This window comes from Dasypus novemcinctus, chromosome 21 (genome assembly GCF_030445035.2).
Source record: "Dasypus novemcinctus isolate mDasNov1 chromosome 21, mDasNov1.1.hap2, whole genome shotgun sequence".
Classification (NCBI taxonomy): domain Eukaryota; kingdom Metazoa; phylum Chordata; class Mammalia; order Cingulata; family Dasypodidae; genus Dasypus; species Dasypus novemcinctus.
The window spans coordinates 67,329,838-67,346,835 of record NC_080693.1 but is presented as its reverse complement, the minus strand read 5'-3'; the positions used below and the strand labels follow the sequence as shown (position 1 = coordinate 67,346,835).

Sequence of the window (16,998 nt, the reverse complement as noted above, 5' to 3'; positions counted from 1 at the left end):
GTGGCTCAAGCTACTGGACACCTCCCTCCCACATCAAAGGCCCAGGGTTCAGCTCCTGGTGCTTCCTAAAGAATCAAAGAAAATGAACAGACAGTAAGTGAAAAAAACAACAACAAGAGGGTGGGAAGAAATAAATTTTAAAAAACAAACGATGAGTGCACCAAGGGACGATCATCAGGCATTAAAGACTTGTACTGCCAAAAACTGCTAATAGGACCTCTCCTTAATTTCTTTCCCCTTATACTGAAGGGCCTGGATACTACCACTTCGGACTCCAGGATAAAATACAAAAACAGATTTTGTAAATAAATATATAATAACAAAATAAACAAACATTAAAGCAAAGAGATATTGTAACTCTACTCTCCACAAATGATATATGCAGGAAGGAAAGGAAGACAGTTCTGAAAAGAATAATATTGTTTACTCTTAAGAATAAAGCCCTCCTCACTTTGACACTTGTAGAGGAGCTGGTCTTTCTGTCTGAAGATGATCAGACACTTAAACAGAGAGATCACAATCAACCCTCCTACCAATCTCAGTGAAGGACTATTCAGGAAGCATTACTATGCCTCTGCAGAGAAAATCCATGCCAGCAACCAGTATAAATCATTATCTGCTTGTTGGTTTTTTGCTTGGTGCCTCCTAAAGAAAAAACAGGCAACAAGCAAAAAACCAACAAGCAGATAATGAGCAAAAATAATGAGCAACAATGAGCAAACAGACAAGGGAGCCATATTGGGGGGAAGGGGTGTCAAAAGGACACTGCAGGGGCGCATATATGGTTGAGCACCTGTTTTCCGTGTACAATGTCCCAGGTCCAATCCCCCCTACCTCCTTAAAAAGGGGGGAGGGCGGTGTGGGATACTACATCCATAAATATGAAAAGCAAGGAACATGAAAGGTAAACCTGACAAAATTAGAATATCAAAATAAATCTTAAAAACTGAACAGAATAGTTAACTAACAGAATGGACACAGTTGTAAAAGTCTATAAAATGGAAGACAATGTCAAGAAAAACTCCCAGAATATAAAACAAAGAGATAGAAGATCAAAGAATATAAGAACTTAGACTGACATGGAAGCTCCAAAATCTATCAAATAGGTTTTCCAAGAGAAGAGAGGGAAATAAACAATAAAAGTTCTCTGAGATAAAGATAAATCTTCAGCATGAATGGAAAAGCCTACAATGACAAGTAGTGTTAATGGGGGAAAATATAACTATGGGGTAGACTTCAAAAACAAAAAACACATGTTCATTTAATAGAGAAAAAGCATTTGACAAAACTCAGTACATTAATGATAAAAACTAGCTCACTCAACTAACCAGGAATAGCAGGGAACTTTCTCAATCTGACAAACCCATGTTGAAAAAAAAACACCTCACAGCTAACATCACAGTTAATCGTTAAAGACTGGATGCTTTCCCCGCAAAGACCAGGAAACAAGGCAAGGATGTCTGCTCTTACTACTTCCACTCAGCATTGCAATGGAGTTTTTGTCAGGGCAATTAGAGGTAAGAAAATGAAACAAAAGACAAAGGTTGGAAAGGAAGAAGTAAAATAATCTCTATTCACAAATGACTTAGAATTGATCGAAAACAAAGCAAAAACTATTAGAACTAAAAAATGAGTTCAGCAAGAATGTAGGATACAAGGCCAGTATACAAAACTCAACTCTATTTCTATACGACAGCAATGAAATCCAAAAATAAAATTAAGAAAACTTCCTTTTGTAATGGATTCAAAAATAATAAAGTACTTGGAAATAATTTTAATGAAAGTGCAAGACTTGTATATTGAAAACTTAAAAAACATTGCTGAGGGGAGCACATAGAGCTCAGTGGTTGAGTGCCTGCTTCCCATGTATGAGGTCCTTGCTTCAGTTCCTGGTACCTCCTTGAGAAAGAAAAAAACTGCTGAAAGAAATTTAAGACACAAAGAAATGGAAAGACATCCCATGCTTATCATGCTCATGGATTAGAAGATTAAAATTGTTAAGATGGCAATGCTCCCTAAATTGATCTACAGATTCAACATAATCCTTACCAAAATCCCAGCTTCTTTTTTGCAGAAATTTACAAACTGATCCTAAAATTTATATGGAAATGCAAGAGACCCAAAGTAGCCAAAAAACTCTGGACAAGGAAAAAGTATGGAAGAGTCACACTTGCAGATTTCAAAATTTACTTTGTACAAAGTTACAGTAATCAACATAGTGTGGCAATGTAAAAAGGATAAACATGTTTTTCAATAGAATAGAACTGAGAATCCAGGAAAAGAAAAGGAAAAAAAAAAAAAACTCTTATATTCCAGGTCAAGTGATTTTCAACAAGAATACCAAGACAATTCAATGAGGAAGAACAACCCTTTCAACAAACAGTGCTGGGTGGGATACCTAGATATCCAAATACAAAAGAATGAGGTTGGACCCTTCCTTATATTATTTGCAAAAATTAACTCAAAATGGATCACAGTTAGGTAAATATGAGAGAAACTTTTAGAAAAAAATATAGGAGTAAATATTTATGACCTTGAGTCAGGCAGACTTCTTACATGTAACACCAAAGCACTAGCAATGAAAGAAAAAATAGATAAGTTGGACTTCATCAAAATAAAAATTTTACATTTTCATGCTTCAAATGACACCAGAAAAAAATGAAAATACAATTTAAGAATGGGAAAAAGTATTTGTAAATCATACATCTGAGGAACTAGTATGCAGAATATATAAAGAACTCACAGCTCAACAATAAAAAAACAAATCACTCGATTTTTTAAATGGGCAAAAGATCTGAATAGACATTTCTCCAAAGATGATATGCAAATGGCCAATAAGCACAAGAAAAGATGATCAACATCATTAGTCATTTAAGAAATGCAAATCAAAACCCTTGTACACTGCTGGGAAGAATGCAAAATGGTGTAGTCATTTTGAAAAGTTTGGCATTTCCTCAAAAAGTCAAACACAGAGTTACCATAAGATCTTGCAATTCCACTCCTCAGAATGTACCCAAAAGAAATGAAAATATATTTCCCCAAAACTTACACAATGATGTTCATAGCAGCATCAAAGGAGTCAAAAAGTGGAATCAACCCAAATGTTCATCAACCAATGAAGGGATAAATAAAATGTGGCTAGCTGAGAACCCAAAAGAATGATTATGTTTACTGAAAAACATCCATGAAAATCTATGAGGATATAATGACAATCAAAGAAGAGAAAGCTATTTGTCACCCTCTGTTGTAGATACTATACTAACACACTTTAAAAGTTAATATTTAATTTAAAAAATTAAAATTGGTAATTAAAAGGAAAGAACTAAGCACTTAACCTGCCTTTCTAGTAGGAAATGTATCTCAGCATAACACAGATGAAGAAAGGAAAATCCTATTTTACAGAAGAATGGATGCAGAGGTTACATGTGATAATGTTATTTTAGCTAAATTCCTGTTAAATTTCAACATAGGTTAAGATTTCTGAAACATACTTAAAAATACTTCTGCATAATAAAAGCTAAAACACATTTTTTAAGCAAATCAAGCTTTTAAGAATACCTTAGGGAAGCAGTTGGGCACCCACCTACCACAAGGGAGGCCCCACGGTCAGTTCCCGGTACCTACTAAAAATGACAAGCAAGACAGCGAGAGACATGACAGGCCGGTGTGGCAAGATAATGCAACAAGGAGACACAATGAGAGACACAAGAAACAGGGAGTAGATGTGGCTTGGGCAATTGGGCACCTCTCTCACACATGGGAGGTCCTAGGTTCAGTTTGGTTCCCAGTGCCTCCTAAAAAGAAGACGAGCAGACACAGAGAGCACAAAATGAACTGATATAGAGAACAGACAGTGAACACAAACAAAGAGGGGGGAAATGGGAAATAAAAGAAACAAATCTTTTAAAATATTTATATAAATCTTGGATAATATTAAAAGATGCAGCTTTGAAGGAAATAATGGACGTTAAAAAAAAGAATTATCGGGAAGTGGACTTGGCCCAATGGATAGGGCATCCGCCTAACACCTGGGAGGTCCATGGTTCAAACCCTGGGCCTCCTTGACCCGTGTGGAGCTGGCCCATGCACAGTGCTGATGTGCGCAAGGGAATGCCGTGCCACGCAAGGGTGTTCCCTGCATAGGGGAGCCCCACACACAAGGCGTGCACCCTGTAAGAAGAGCCGCCCAGCGCGAAAGAAAGTGCAGCCTGCCCAAGAATAGCGCTGCACACACGGAGAGCTGATACAAGAGGACGCAACAAAAAGAAACAGATTCCCAGTGCACTGAAAAGGATAGACGCGGTCACAGAAGAACACACAGTGAACGGACAGAGAGAGCAGACAAATGGGGGGGGGGGGAAGGGAAGAGAAATAACTTAAAAAAATCTTAAAAAAAAAAAAAATTATCCAGGAGACCAGGGCAACTACAATGGTCTCAGTGAATCAAAACTGATTCAATGACTAGGAGTGTTTACTTCTCAGTGAGTCCAATAAACTCCTTTGATTTTGCAATGCCTAATAATGAAACAATTATATAATATTATAAATGCTCCTTGTTTTCAAATTTTAAAATAATTTACAAAGCAGAAAAGATGCAATTATAGTAAAATAACAGATACTACACATCACAGAATTATAATGTAACAAGTGAAAAGTTGAAAAGTAGGGAAGGAAGCTGGGTGAAAGTTATGAGTATGTTCGACTCACCTTTCTTAATGGGGAATAAACAGACTTTGTTTAAAGTTATTAAATAAGAAACATTTTTTAAAGTTACAAATGCTAATCACTCGAAAATCGAAAACAGTCAAAGGTGGAATGCCTCTGAAGAAAGAACAAAGTGCAGAGGAAAGAATTTTACTTTTCTCTACCTTTTAAGGGGACCAGTTACATATATTATTTTTACAATTTAAGAATTTTTTTAAAAGATTTATTCATTTATTTCTCTCCCCTCCACCCCGCCCCAGTTGCCTGTTCTCTGTGTCTATTTGCTACATTTTCTTTGTCTGCTTCTGTTGTTGTGAGCAGCATGGGAATCTTGTGTTTCTTTTCGTTGCGACATCTTGTTGTGTCAGCTCTCCATGTGTGCAGCGCCATTCCCGGGCAGGCTGAACTTTCTTTCGCACTAGGTGGCTCTCCTTATGGGGCGCACTCCTTGCGCGTGGGGCTACCCTATGCGGGGGACACCCCTGCATGGCAGGGCACTCCTTGCACGCATCAGTACTGCGCATGGGCCAGCTGCACACCGGTCAAGGAAGCCCGGGGTTTGAACCGCAGACCTCCCATGTGGTAGACGGACGCCCTAACCACTAGGCCAAGTCCACCGCCCTACAATTTAAAAATTTATATGCTAATGATAAAAAACCAAATGCCCTATGTTAAAACATATAAAATTAGGAAATATCTTAAACATTTAAAGGATCAAACAAAACATTTTTATATCTGTTTTTACATATCAACAGTTTTAGAGCTCTTTCATTACTAATATACACAGGTTTCTCACTTCTTTTGTCAGCTATATAGCATTCCATCATGCACATCTATTGTAATTTAGTTTACAGTCCCCTTCTGAACGAAGTTTTAGTAATGCATGCAACATATAATTACATTAAGTGCCTATTAGAGCAGACCCTGTTCTGGGCATTGGAGATACAAAAGTGAACAAAGCAAAATCCTTGACCTGCTGGGAGCTTACGCTCCAGTAGGGGGAAGTCAGACAAAGTAAACTATCGAATATCAGCTGGTGATAAGAGCTATAGAGAATATCAATGCAGGGCATAAGAGCTAGAGAATATGTGAGGTAAGCAGGGAGGAGATGTTACTTTATACAGTGTGTTCAGGGTAGGCCTCTCTAATATAATATATTTAAGCAGAGATGAGAGAGAACTGAGGGAAGCAAGGTATGCAGATATGTAGGGGAAGACTGTTAAGGCAAAAGCAATAAACAGCAAGCACAAATGCCCATAAGTGAGAGGAATGTGGTGAGCAGTATTCAAGGAAGAGCAAAGCCACCAGTGTGGATAAATTTGGTAAGAAAGGGAGATACTAAGAAATGTCAGGGTGGGGAAAACAGATCATTTAAGGCCTTGTGGGGAATTTTAAGGATTTGGGGTTTTCGTCTGAGTGAGATGGGAGCCATTGGATGGTTTTGAACAGAGGAGTGACATGATTTGACTTCTATTTCAATACAAATACTCTGCTGCGTTGAGAACAAATTAAAGGGAAACAAAGGTGAAAGGAAGGAGTCCAGTTAGGAGGCTATCTTGGTGGGAAAAAACAATGGTTTAGATTTTCATGGAAGTAGTGAAAGGAGTTAAAAGTGGTTGAATTCTGGGAAACGGACTTTGGCCCAGTGGTTAGGGCGTCCGTCTACCATATGGGAGGTCCGCGGTTCAAACCCCGGGCCTCCTTGACCCGTGTGGAGCTGGCCACGCGCAGCGCTGATGCGCGCAAGGAGTGCCGTGCCACGCAAGGGTGTCCCCCGCGTGGGGGAGCCCCACGCGCAAGGAGTGCACCCCGTAAGGAGAGCCGCCCAAGGTGAAAAGAAAGAGCAGCCTGCCCAGGAATGGCGCCGCCCACACTTCCCTTGCCGCTGACGACAACAGAAGCGGACAAAGAAACAAGACGCAGCAAATAGACACCGAGAACAGACAACCAGGGGATGGGGGGAAAGTAAATAAATAAATAAATCATTAAAAAAAAAAAAAGTGGTTGAATTCTAAGCATACTTTGAAGGTAAAATCAATAGGATTTGCTAACGGAATTTAGGATATAAGATTAAGAAGAGGGAAGCAGACTTGGCCCAGTGATTAGGGCATCCGTCTACTACGTGGGAGGTCCGCGGTTCAAATCCTGGGCCTCCTTGACCCATGTGGAGCTGGCCCATGCACAGTGCTGATGCGCGCAAGGAGTGCTGTGCCACGCAGGGGTGTCCCCGCGTAGGGGAGCCCCACGTGAAAGGAGGACGCCCTGTAAGGAGAGCTGCCCATTGCCAAGGAAGGTTCAGCCTGCCCAGAAATGGCGCCGCACACACGGAGAGCTGACACAAGATGATGCAACAAAAAAACACAGATTCCCGTGCCGCTGACAACAACAGAAGCGGACAAAGAAGAACTACACAGCAAACAGACACAGAGAACAGACAACCAGATGTGGGGGGGGGGGGGGAAATAAATAAATGTTTAAAAAAAAAAAGAGAGATTAAGAAGAGAGAAAAATGACTCCAAGCGTTTTAGCCTGAAACAATTAGGAAAGAGCAGCCAATTATTGGGATGGGAAAGGCTGTGGAAGAAATGGGTTTGGGGGAGAGAGAACATGAGATCAGTTTTGGACATATTAAATTTGATATGCTGGGAAGTAGACATGGCTCAACTGATAGAGTGTCCGTTTACCATACGGAGGGTCCAGGATTCGATCCCCAGAGCCTCCTGACCTGTGTGGTAAGCTGGCCCATGCACAGTGCTGCTGCCACGCACAAGGAGTGCCGTACCATGCAGGGGTCCCCCACGTGCAAGGAGAGCCACTCCGCGTGAAAATAGCACAGCCCGTCCAGGAGTGGCACCACAGACAGAGAGAGCTGACACAGCAAGAGATGATGAAACAAAAGAGGAGACATAGTTTCCCAGAGCCACAGGATAATGCAAGCAGCTGCAGCAGAACACACAGGGAATGGACACAGCAGACAATGAGGGGGAAGGGGAGAAGAAGAAATAAAATCTTAAAAAAAAAAATTGATATGCTTACTAGACTTAGAAAGGAGATGATTAGCAGCATCTTACTATACAGGTTTGAAATTGAGGGCAGACTTCTGGGCTAGATATATAAATTTGGGACTCCTCTGCATATAAATGATAATCAGAGCACAGAAAACAGATGAAATTACTTAGGGAATGAAGATAGATAAAGGACTCTGAAACTGAGCCCTGGGGGCACTTCAATGTTTGAAGGTATGGAAAATGAGAAAGAACCAAGAAAGTGGAAGCCAACTGAAGAGCCTGTGCTTGGAGAAGAAGGGATCAACTGTTAAATGAGGTCTGAAAACTGATTATTGGATTTAGCAATGTGGAGGTTATAGATGACCTTCTAAGTTCCTTTCAAACCCTGTTGGAGGAAAATTGCTCCCAGATTTTTACAATTATAAATAACTACAAAATAAACACCTTTATGGAGTTTCATGGTAATAAAATTTCTGGACAAAAGGATATATAAACAATAACATAACTTACCAACATATACAAATGACTGCATCAGTTTAGTCAGTATAAAACTGTAGGTGTATTTTCTTTTTCTTTTTTAATTTATTCCACCCCCCCCCCCCAGTTGTCTGCTGTGTCCATTCGCTGTGTGTTCTTCTGTGACACTTCTATCCTTATCGGCAGCACCGGGAATCTGTGTTTCTTTTTGTTGCATCATCTTGTTGTGTCAGCTCTCCATGTGTGCAGTGTCATTCTTGGGCAAGCAGCACTTTCTTTCGCGCTGGGCAGCTCTCCTTATGGGGCGCACTCCTTGTGTGTGGGGCTCTCCTACACAAGGCACACCCATGCGTGGCACAGCATTCCTTGCGCGCATCAGCACTGTGCATGGGCCAGTTCCGCACGGGTCAAGGAGGCCTGGGGTTTGAACCGTGGACCTCCCATGTAGAAGGTGGACGCCCTATCCATTGGGCCAAATCCGCTTCCCTGTAGGTGTGTTTTATGAACCATCACTACATGAGAATTACCAAACTCATTAACCTTTGCAAATTTGACAGGTCAAAAAGGTAATCTTATTTTATTATACATTCCTTTAGGGCTGAAGTTGAGCATTTTTTTCATATTATTAACGTAACATTTGTCAGTTTTCTCTGTAAAACTGCCTGTACATAGACATTGCCTAATTCCATAGGAAACTACTTATCTATTTTTTTAAAGATTTATTTATTTATTTCTCTCTCCTCCTCTCCCCAGCCCGGATGTCTGTTCTCTGTGTCTCTTTTTGCTGCATCGTCTTCTTTGTCTACTTCTGTGGTTGTTAGCGGCACAGGAATCTGTGTTTCTTTCCGTTGCATCATCTTGTTGTGCCCACTCTCCATGTGGGTGGCACCATTCCTAGGCAGGCTGCACCTTCTTCCGCGCTGGGCGGCTCTCCTTACGGGGCGCACTCCTTGTGTGTGGGGCTCCCCTACGCAGGGACATCCCCGCGTGGCACGGCACTCCCTGCGCCATCAGCACTGCGCATGGGCCAGCTCCACACAGGTCAAGGAGGCCCAGGGATTGAACCGCGGACCTCCCACGTGGTAGATGGATGCCCTAACCATTGGGCCAAGTTCGCTTCTCACTTATCTATTGATTTACAACATTTTCTGTATATTAATGTTATCCCTTTTAGTTTTTTTTCTTTCTTTAAATTACTAAGCTTATATCCTGGCTGGACTAGCAGAGAAGCAAAGAAAAACAGAACTGTATCAGAGTATTTAAGCTTTTGGTTTTGGTACTGTTTCCATGCTCCATCTTCATACATGATCTTCTCCTCCTCTCTGCTGTCTCTTTCACGTGAGCTCAATCTCACTATACCATCTGTAATTCCTCTGTCAATGTGAGTGTACAAGCTGACAGACTGGGCAGGTGGTGTCCTTTATGTATACCTACCCCAAGCCTCCAAGTGCATACCTTTATGAAAGGTTTATGTTAGGGTAGTGAGTTCCTGCTGATCAAAATCCAGTATATTTAACTATGTGCTTATCACATAGTAGGTACTCACAAATAAATAATAATTATGGAATGAACAAAAGGAACTCCCCTCAAGTTAAAAAGGTGGTAGTTTTTAAGGCAATAAAAGAACAAAAGAAAGAAAAAATAAGACAAAAAAAAAAAGAACAAAATAATAATCCCCTGATTATCCAAGGTTTTGCCTCGGAAAGTTACTTCTAACATGATGATTTAATTAAAATCAGTGAGTAACAAGCATACAATGAAATATATGCTTTAAAACAATACTACAGAGAATAATACTACATTCTCATAGAAACTATCCCATGCTGCTGTCAGGCCCCATCCACAGTACTACATCGGTCAACCCATATTATGTTCTGTTTTCTTTGCTACCCAGTGATAAAATTACACTGTCTTCATAAGAACTTTCCTTATTCCTCTGAGGATTAAAAAATCCTGTAAAGTTTTTATAAGTTGTAGCATCCTTTTCTTAAGTTACAATAATTATATGCCATATTCCAAATAATGCACGATGATTTCTCTCATCTGCCTAATTATTTTATTACTTTTAATTCCTGTCCTAAAAACACCCACCATTTTGATGGTCCTTTTGAATTCAGATACACTGTGGGCTAATGATTCATGGAATCCACATGGCAAATAAAGGGGAGACTTAGATTACAACTGAGGGAAATGAATCAGTAAGTGAGAAAAAATTTGTATCAGTAATAACTAGAGTGGTGACTAAAAATATAAGAATAGGGCAATGGGCTTTCTTGTGCTTTATACCACACTTGGCAACAAACAGGTAGAATATGGAAATAAAAAATAACAACTGCATTATAATTTGGCAAATAAAAATGGGATCAAAGTTTCATAATACTCCAATTTTTGTTCTTCAGGTAAGGAGAAAGAAGCTGAAAGGAGCAAACAGGTAGTCAGATATTCCTGGAAAAAGTAACTGTACCATAAGTCTGAAGGGGTTAGGAAGGCAAGCATGGAGGCAACCCAAGTAACACAAGGGGGAAATGATCATGCTATAGAATGTATACCTACATACTAAAATTCTGCAAACTTGAATGTTAAATAAGGGATGGCTGGAGTCAGGAGATTTTTTATCATACAATATTTTGGTTGTAATGGGATTTGATCTCTGTTTTCGTCTTTGTCAATCTAGGATTGTATTTTCCTTTCCACTGCATGCTCAGACTTTGATAAAGCAGTCTCATTCAGCAGCTTAAACCAAGGGGGATTTTGACTAAAAAAAAACAAACTGCCTTCAAAAGTAATACAGAAACAAACAATAAAAAGAATAAAGGGGAAAAAAAAGTAATACAAAATTGGAAGTGTTATCATCTCTCTAACAATACAATTAACCCAACATTATCAGGGAGCTCCAGGGCAATATCAAGGACCTACATAAACTCAGTCTCAGTACTTACTGAAACAAAAGTGAAGCAGAGGCCAGCTCCCCTTTGTGCCAGCTGCTCGGTGTCAAGTCGAGGTTTTGCTAGCATCACTGACATCAAGGTTGGCAGAGCAGATTGCTCCTCTGATGCCTCCTTTGCAGCACTGCCATCTAAACCATAAACGGGCTGCTCTACTCGTCTCTGGAAAATATAAAAAAAAAATAAAAACAAATTACATAAGATAACCTGGGTGTTGCCAAAATACACAAGATTAAAACATAGTTGTCAAATATAAAATAAATTATTTTTCTAAAACCCTCTCTGAAAAGAGTTATAAAGAACATTATGCTATCCTTAGATAATAATAGCCTATCTATAATATTTTATTCAATCGCCACAAAATTACATTTTAATAATTCCACATTTACGTAACTCTGAATTTATAAATTGCTGTGTAGAGTTCAACAAATGAACTTCACAAAACCTTCAATTCTATACAGGAAATGTTATTTCTATTCTGAAAGTAAATGAAGATTAAAACATTTATGCTATGTCTTTACAGTCAGGACTTATTTAACTCTCAATTCTATGCTTGCTACATTATACTCAGATGAAAAATCTAAAATAAATACAAGCAAAACAAGTTCCACCATGTATGAAAGGAATAATATACCGCAATCACATATGATATATTCCCGAAATATAAAGATGGTTCATTATTAGCAAATCTACTAATACACTTCATTACATTAATACTGGAGGAGGAGATCATAATTCTTTCCTACAGATGGCAAAATGGATTTGTACATTGCTGGGTAACTTTTAAGAAACTGAATATATCCACCTTTAATACAACCAAGAGTCTTTTTCAGAAACCAATTTAGTATCAAAATTAATGGTCCAACAAGAAGACCCTTTCATTAAAATTAGGAACCAGATAAGGATACCACATTAATACCACCATTATACAATATTATACAATGTGATAAAGGAAAAAGTATGAGACAAAACATGGGAAAATAGTAGAAAGTGTCATTTTTGGATGATATAACTATTCACAGAGGAAACAAAGCAAATCAACTGCAAAACTACTATAACAAATAATTAAGATATATATTAATTTAAGTTAAAAGTTAAGATGGTCAATTATAAAATAAATATACAGAAAATCAATAACTTCCCCGTATGTCAACAATTGATTATATAATTGGTTAAAACATGTAATGAAAGAAGAAAAAGGATATTAAAAATAAAAAACTATTAAAGCAGGACAACTAAGAAGATGGTGGCAGATTAAGAAGCTCCTAGAGGGAAGCAGATTTGGTTCAACTGATAGAGCATCTGCCTACCATATGGGAGGTCCAGGGTTCAAACCCAGGGCCTCCTGACCCATGTGGTGAGCTGACCCACATGCAGTGCTGATGTGCGCAAGGAGTGCCGTGCCACATAGGAGTGTCCACCGCGTAGGAGAGCCCACACACAAGGAATGCACCCCGTAAGGAGAGCCGCCCCACGTGAAAAAACGTGCAGCCTGCCCAGGAGGGCACTGCACACACACGGAGAGGTGATGCAGCAAGATGACGCAACAAAAAGAGACACAGATTCCTGGTGCCACTGACAAGAATACAAGCGGACACGACGAATGGACACAAAGAACAGACAATGGGGAGGGGGAGAAAAATAAAGAAAAAATAAATCTTTGGAAAAAAAAAAGGCGCTCCTAGAGTCAGCTCGTGCTACAGGGCATTTAGTAATCACCCAAAGCTATCTAAAGCACCTGTCTGGGGCTCCAGGATACCAGAAGAGCATCTTACAATATCCTCAGAAGAATGTAGGGGAGACTGCCCATCTGCAGGGAAGATTCCTAAGTAAAACACTCCATGCCACAGAGGCCAGGGCCCATCCTCCACTGGTGGCACAAGCCACTACAGGAGCTATTCCGCTGATGGAATTGGAAGGTCCCCTTCCCGAAAATGGGGGAGGAAGAGACAGCTGGGCACCAACTTCAGCTCCTGGTTAGTAATCTCGGCGGGTTGAAGTATAATCCTAAAAACAGCTAAAGTTTGAACCTGTCCTCTGCCCCTGGCACGAGAGGAAGCAGGGCAGACTAAAAATCAGTGCTGATGGGGACTGACTTCTTCCCATCCAGATCAGATTGCAGCTCTACCCTAAGCCCCAGCCCCACCACCAGCAGGGAGGAAGCTGGGGAGACCTGCGCCAGCCTCTCTGTGAAACTAGAGGCCACACGGCAGAGGCTGGTGATCATCCTACTCTGGTGGCGCAAGCAGCCCCAGGAGCTAGTCTGTGGCTGTAATTGGAAGCTCAAATTTCCCAAAAACAGGGGAAGAAGAAACAGTTGGCCGCCAATTTCAGCTACTGATTAGTAAATAAGGCTGGCTAAAGTATAATCCTAAGAAGAGCTAAAGTTTGAACCTGACCAAGTCGGAAAGAGGCCAGGAGCCACCATTTTGACCCCATCCCCTGCAAAAGGGGAAGCCAGGCTGACCAAAAATCACAGTGATGGCAGAAATTGGCTTCTTTCACCCAAATCAGCCTGCAGCCCTAGCCTAGGCTTCAGCCCCACCTCTTAGCAGGGAGGAAGCTGGCAGCCTGGCACTAGCCTCTCCAGGTAACTACAGGTACATTTGACTGGCATTAGCTGAATAAGTCGGAAATCTACAGGGGCAACTGCAGTCATTTTGACCTGCTCAGCAGATTGCTGCCCACATCTGCAGCTCCATCCCCGCCCTGGGCAGGGGAGAAAGGGACGTGAAGTTTCATCAGTCTCTCTGGGCAACTACAGTCTAGGCCTACACGACTTGGATTATTTTACACAGTTGTGGCCCTGTCCCTACCCCTGGCAAAGGAGAAAGTTGGGAGAAGCTTCATCAGTTCCTGGGGCAATGAGGGCAGCTTGGGCCTCCATAGCTTATAGCACCAACTACATTCTTGACTTCTACTGCACAACCAGCAAGGGAGAAAGAGTAAGAAAGCTATAAGCTAAAGAGAGAAACTACACCCAGAATAAATACTCTAGTAAGCCAGAGCCAAAATATCAACAAAAAATTAACAATCCACATCAAAAAAAGAGGAAGATATGGCCCAGTTAAAGGAACAAGATAAGCCTCCAGATAACATAAAGGAGTTGAGACAACTAATCACAGATGCTCAAATAATCTTAATAAATTCAATGAAACGGGTGAAGAGATTACGGATATTAAGAAAACATTGGATGAGCACAAAGAAGAATGTGAAAGCATACATAGAAAAACAGCAGACTTAAGGGAATGAAAGGCACAATAAATAAATTAAAAATACACTGCAATCATGTAATAGCAGATTTGAGGAGGGAGAAGAAAGGATCAGAGAGCTTGAAGAAACAGCCTCTGAAAGCGAACATACAAAAAGAACAGATGAAGAATAGAAAAAATTGAAAAAGGTCTCTGGAACTAAATGACAGCAAGAGACGTGCAAACATATGTGTCATGGGTGTCCCAGAAAGAGAAGAGGAGGGAAAAAGGGCAGAAAGGATATTTGAAAAAATGATAGAAAATTTCCCAACCCAATTGAAGGACACAGATATCCATGTCCAAGAAGCACAATATACTTCCATCTGAATAAATCCAAATAGATCAACTCCAAGACACATATTAATCAGAATATCAAATGCCAAATACAAGCTGAGAATTCTTGAGAACAGCAAGAGAAAAGCAATGCATAACATATAAGGGATACCCAATAAGATTAAATGATGATTTCTCATCAACAACATGGAGGAGTCAAGAAGACATTGGTGGTATGATACATTTAAGACACTGCAAGAGAAAAACTTCCAGCCAAGAATCTTATACCCGAGAAGACTGTTTTTCAAAAATGAGGGTGAGTTTAGAATATTCACAGATAAACAGAAACTGAGAGAGTCTGTAATCAAGAGACCGGCTTTGCAAGAAATACTAAAGGGTGTGCTAGAGCCTGAAAAGAAAAGACAGGAGAGAGAGGCCTGGAAGAAAGTCTAGAAATAAAGATTGTATCAATAAAAGTAACTAAAAGTGTCAAAAGAGTGGTGAAAATAGGACAGATAAAACCCAAATATTCAGGTATAAACTTACCAATGATATAAAGCACTTATATTCATAAAGCTACAACTTATTGTTAAAAGGAAGCAAAAAAGACCTAAATAATTGGAAATCTAAAAATCATTAAGATATCAAATCTACTCAAATTGATATACAGATGCAATGCAATCCGAATAAAAATTCCACAAGTATTTTTTAGATAAATGGAAAACACAACTATCAAATTTATTTGGAAAGGTAAGTGGTACTGAATAGCCAGAAACATCTTAAAAAGGAAAAGTGAAGCTGGAGGACTCTCATTTCCAGACTTTAAATCCTATTACCTAGCTACAGTGGTGAAAAACAGCATCATACTGGCATAAAAACAGACACATGAAACCAAACTGATGGTTCACAAACAGACCAACAGAACCAAACTGATGGTTAAGAAACAGACCCTCACATTTATGGTCAAGGGATTTTTGACTAGCCTGTCAAACTCACCCAGCTGGGCAGAACAGTCCATTCAACAAATGGTGCTGAGAGAATTGGATATCCATAGCCAAAGGAAGGAAAAGAGAATTCCTATCTCACACCTTATGGAAAAATTAACTCAAAACGGATCAAAAAATTAAATATAAAAGCAAGAATCATAAAGCTTTGGAAGAAAATGTAGGAAAATATCTTCAAGACCTGGTGGTAGGTGGTGGATTCTAAAAGGAAATAAGAGGAGGACTGAGATGGACTACGGATGTTTAATGTATGAAGACGTTTTAAGGAAGGGGATTTGGCTCAACTAATAGAGCATCTGCCTACCATATGGGAGGTCTGGGGTTCAAACCCAGGGCCTCCTGACCTGTGTGGTAAGCTGGCCCACATGCAGTGCTAATGTGTGCCAGGACTGCCATACCATGCAGGGATGTCCCCCGCATAGGGGAGCCCTATGCACAAGGAGTGCGCCCTGCAAGGAGCCGCCCCACGTGAAAAAAGCAGAGCCTGCCCAGGAGTGGTACCGCACACACAGAAAGCTGACACACCAAGATGACGCAACCAAAAAAGACATACAGATTCCCAGTGCCACTAAGAATGCAAGTGAACACAGAAGAAGAACACATAGCAAACGGATACAGAAAACAGAAAACAGGGGATGGGGGGGTGGGGGGTGTAAGGAGAAATAACTTTTTTTAAAAAAAAAGGAGTTTTAATTGGCTTTATTGTAAAAGTGTGGAAATGTAGAGTTGATGATAACACATTAGTAAAACAGCTGGTTTATAAATGGGAATGTAGCTGAAAATGGTAGTCTAGGGATATAAATGCCAAATGATAGAAAGCTACAGAATAATCTAGGAAATAAATAGCACAGTAAACTCAGAGGTGGATGAGAATTGTGGTTGATGGTACAGATGCAAGAGTGTCCTCTGTGAGCTAGAGCAGATGTACATCACTGTTGCAGGGTGGTGAGAATGTAGAGAAGCAGGGAGAAATACAACTGGAGTGACCTACAGATTGTGGTTAACAGTAATAATGTAATATTCATGCATCTATGCCAAAGATAAAGTGTTGACAACAGGGGAATACGTAAAAAGTGTGCCAAATATACGCTATGAACTTGGTAATAATCCGATGATATTATCTTACAATCTGTAACAAATGTTCTACCACAATGTGATGTGTTGATAAAGGGGTGTTGTTTGGGAATTCTGCACATGTGCATGACTCTTCTGTAAGTTTACAACTTCTGTCCTAAAAATATATTTTAAAAAAATAATAATAGGATGGAATGGAGAAAAATACACCAAATATAAGATAAGGACTATAGTTAAAGATTTTGACAATATTCTTTCAAAA

The 16,998-nt window shown here is 40.0% G+C and overlaps 1 protein-coding gene across 13 annotated transcripts in view; it reads right to left on the bottom strand.

Annotated features, from left to right (window-relative positions):
- Window positions 1-16,998, bottom strand: part of TLK2 (tousled like kinase 2) — a 140,532-nt gene that overhangs the window by 76,054 nt on the left and 47,480 nt on the right. For all 13 annotated transcript variants that reach the window (XM_071210725.1, XM_071210726.1, XM_023584672.3 and 10 more), the window contains one exon: window positions 11,129-11,296. In XM_071210725.1, the coding sequence (XP_071066826.1) occupies window positions 11,129-11,296 (168 nt within the window). The remainder of the gene's footprint in view (window positions 1-11,128; window positions 11,297-16,998) is intronic.